At 37.2% G+C, this 4,086-nt stretch overlaps 1 protein-coding gene across 1 annotated transcript; it reads left to right on the top strand.

Annotated features, from left to right (window-relative positions):
* Positions 1–1,012: 1,012 nt before the first annotated feature.
* Positions 1,013–3,738, top strand: LOC113287989 (probable WRKY transcription factor 31). The gene is made up of 6 exons (XM_026536904.1): positions 1,013–1,524; positions 1,670–1,771; positions 1,913–2,074; positions 2,184–2,582; positions 2,718–2,831; positions 2,922–3,738. Exons 1-6 carry the CDS (start codon positions 1,210–1,212, stop codon positions 3,606–3,608), a joined length of 1,779 nt encoding a protein of 592 aa, XP_026392689.1. The 5' UTR covers positions 1,013–1,209; the 3' UTR covers positions 3,609–3,738.
* Positions 3,739–4,086: the final 348 nt, after the last annotated feature.

Raw genomic sequence — 4,086 nt, 5'->3', positions numbered from 1 at the left:
TACGCTTGGTGTGGGGTGAAATTATATTTGCGCTTGGTGTGGGACAAATATTTTATTTTCACCTGATGGTGGCGTAATTGGTAAGGCTTGGTGATTAGAAGAACATTATAGTTATGTCTGATGCTAATGTAGTTGGTTAGGCAAACTTAATATCTTCGCTCCACCATCAGGCGCACTCTTAATCTCCATCCCATTCCAGATGGTTATTATATCAGCGCCTATTCCAGACGAATTCTTAGTCTCCGCTTGATCAAATATAGTTTTGTTCCGGATTTTTTACCAAATACGCTACCGAACCCTAGGAAACTCGACCATATTTGGTTATACTCGGCTCCGCTGTCACTGATTTTTTTTTTTGACCAAATTTAAGTTTGCTTAGTCTTTTGTTCGTCCATTACGGACGCTCTAATGACCCTGATTTGTTTTATTACCCAATTCCAGTTAGTTTATGCCCCCGCTCTTAAAGAACTTTCTTTTTAGTGTAATATAGTAATTGTTTTGTTTAAAAAAAAAAATTGGGTCCACAGAGGTTCGGAAAAGAGTCAACTTTTCTTGATACCAAATTTTATCTCACCAGAAAACGAAACGTGGATGTCTATAGTGGTCTTGTTAGTCAAAGATAAAGGGCAAAATCAACGGGTCCCCTACACCTCCAAATCCGTAGATTAGACTAGGTTTTATTAGTCTTCTCTCTCCTCTTTTAACTCACGTGCAACCCGCCGGGCAAATAGGATGAAGAAGATCAAAACCAAAACTCAAACTCAAACAAAAAGGAAAGAATTGTAGACGGTGGGAGATCCTATTATTAGAGAGAACGAGTCAATGCCATTTTTGACGAAACGAAGACGAAACTGAACTCCCAACCAATCCGAAAAAAACAACTCGAGTTCATATTCGTGGGTCCTACTTGCCAGTTGTCCTCTTGACGCATAATCTTACGTCATTATTAATACTTCTTCTTCTTTCTAGTTTCTTTTAACTGGTTTTTTCTTCTTTCTTGTTTGTTTGTTTGGTCTTCAAACCCGAAGCCTTTTTATTGCCGACTCTATTGCACCGGTTTAGAAGACTTCAGACTTTACACCCTCTCTCCTTCTCTCCTCTCCTAGTCTCACTTTCTCTCTTTATTTACTACACTGTTCTCTTCTTGTTGTTTGTAAAAAATCCAAAGTCGTTGAATTCTATACTTCGGATCTAGCTAGCTAATAACTCATGAACAGATTAGCTGGTGGAGAAATTGCATATAATTCTGATCCGTTTCGTAATTTCTTTCCAAGCAAACCTCCTTCATTCATGGATACTAATGCAACTAATTTCCACGGTTCTGGGTTTACGATGAACCTTATTAACTCAAATGATCATCATCAACAACATGAAAAACGAGCTGTTGTTGATGAAATGGATTTCTTTTCATCTGATAAAAATCGTGTCAGAGAATATGATCAGAACAAGGGCGCTAAGGATATGATGATCAAGAAGGAGGATTCCCACGGTGGATCTTCTTCAAGGTTCAGCCACGACGTTAATGTAAGAACACTTTTCTTATTGCCCAAGTTTTTGGAGAAAAAAAAAAGACTACTTAGTTTGTTTTCTGTTTTTTACGCCGTAGTTTATCCTGTTGGAGTTCGATCATTATTTTGTACTGTAAATGACACCGAATTGTATATTGCAGACTGGTTTAAATCTTCTAACTGCAAATACGTTGAGTGATCAATCAACTGTCGATGATGACGGTATATCGCCTAATGCTGATGATAAGCGTAGCAAGAACGAGGTAATTAATTAAAAATTCACTGAGGATTATCGTTTAATTATGAGTCTATATATGATTGGTTGAATTACATGCTTAATTGTACTAGTAAATATTAAATTATGTATTAATTAAATGATTAACTTTTTAATGAAAACATTTCAGCTGGAAGCTCTGCAACAAGATCTTAACAGAATGAATTCTGAAAATCAAAAATTGAAAGGAATGCTTAATCAGGTTACCAACAACTACAATACGTTACAGATGCAACTCGTAGTGTTGATGCAACAGAAAAGCCCTAAAATTGAAACTTCTCAAGAACATGAGGTATTTAATTGCTAAGAATTCTTATTTTAGTACTAATATGAGTATTAAGATCAGAAGATATGATCGAGTGAAGTAATACTGATGTGATTATGTGGGCGTGTGTTTTTAGATGGTTAATGTTGCAAAACACGAAGAAAATAGAGTAAATGAAATGATTCCAAGGCAATTCATGGATCTAGGTCTTGCAACAACAAACACCGAAGTGGATGAACTTTCACATTCATCTTCTGAAGGAAAAAGTCGTGATCGATCACGAACACCAATAAATACGAGCCTAGAGGAGTCGTCATTGCAAAAGAAAGAAATGGTACTGTTTGATCATCAGGAAAAGAGCGAACTTGATAGCAGTAGGGATAACGAGGAAAGCCTCGAGGACCATCCATCTCAAGGTTGGGTTCCTAATAAAATCCCTAAATTGAATGTCGAGTCGCAACAACAGCAGCAACCTATGGAAGCTACTATGAGGAAACCTCGAGTTTCAGTTCGAGCTCGATCTGAAGCACCTATGGTACGTAATTAGTACCAACCACTTTTATAATGATTTTTTATATAATGTACAAATTTCAAATCATTCACACATTATATAAATCATTCTCCTAGTATAATAAATATATTAACAGAATCCGTGGGTTTAATTCAACAGATTACAGATGGATGTCAATGGCGAAAATATGGGCAGAAGATGGCAAAAGGAAACCCTTGTCCTCGAGCTTATTATAGATGTACCATGGCTGCAGCATGTCCAGTTCGTAAACAAGTAAGTTTCTTAGTCTTGAAAATGTGTGTTTCATTTGTTATTCAAAATCACAAAATCAGTTCACAACTAATATGAATGTTGTTTCTATAGGTTCAAAGATGCGCCGAAGATAGAACAATATTGATAACGACATATGAAGGAACTCACAATCATCCACTTCCACCAGCAGCAATGGCAATGGCATCGACTACATCAACAGCAGCAACTATGCTGTTATCAGGATCGATGTCGAGTGCTGATGGTTTAATGAATTCGAATTTCTTAACAAGGACATTACTTCCTTGTTCATCAAGTATGGTGACAATATCAGCCTCTGCTCCATTCCCTACTGTTACATTGGACCTTACCCAGTCACCTAATAATCCCTTGCAATTTCAAAGACCGACAACACAATTTCATGTTCCCTTCATGAACCAATCGCCTTCCCAAGGGTTTGGATCTCAACAAACAGCGCAACCCCAGCTTCCACAGTTATTCGGGCAATCTCCTTATAATCAATCAAAATTTTCTGGTCTTCAAATGTCATCACAAAATGGCGATCAAGCACATCGTAGCAATAACCATCAATCTCCGCCACGACAACAACAACAAGCTCAGACAAACTCATTAGAGGACACTGTGAGTGCAGCCACGGCTGCAATCACAGCTGATCCGAACTTCACCGCTGCTCTAGCTGCGGCAATCTCCTCCATAATGAGTGGTGGTGGCCAACAAACAATGAACAACAACAGCAGCAGTTGCAATACTACCAGCAACACTAACAACAGTACTGATTAATTTACGATATAAATTTACTAGCAGTTGAATACTACTCCCTCCGTTACTTTTTAATATGCCAGTTTCTATAAATAAAAATTTCAAAAAAATAGGCCAGTTTCTAAACTGGGAAAGTCAAATGTTACTTTAATTTTTTGGGACCACTTGCAGTTCACTTCTTTTGATGACAAGTGTCATGGGGGACCATTCCACTTCACTTCTTTTATTGACAAGTGTCATGAGGACCACTTCACTTCACTTCTTTTATTGACAAGTGTCGTGAGAACCACTTTCAATGATTACTTCACTTAATTTCCTTAATTTTCTCTAAAAATCAAATCAGCCTATTAAAAAGTAACGGAGAGAGTAGTTGGCAGCGTTAGATTAATTTGAAATTGTAGTTATTAATCTTGTTTTGTCTGTTCGCATTTTTTTTGTCGGTGTTATAAAAAAGGGGGGAAATTATACATGTTCATTATCTGTAGTGAAGAATTCAAAA

The sequence above is a fragment of the Papaver somniferum genome, chromosome 6, assembly GCF_003573695.1.
Source record: "Papaver somniferum cultivar HN1 chromosome 6, ASM357369v1, whole genome shotgun sequence".
NCBI classification, from domain to species: Eukaryota; Viridiplantae; Streptophyta; class Magnoliopsida; order Ranunculales; family Papaveraceae; genus Papaver; species Papaver somniferum.
The sequence above is the reverse complement of the archived record's forward strand: the minus strand, read 5'-3'. Positions and strand labels throughout refer to the sequence as shown.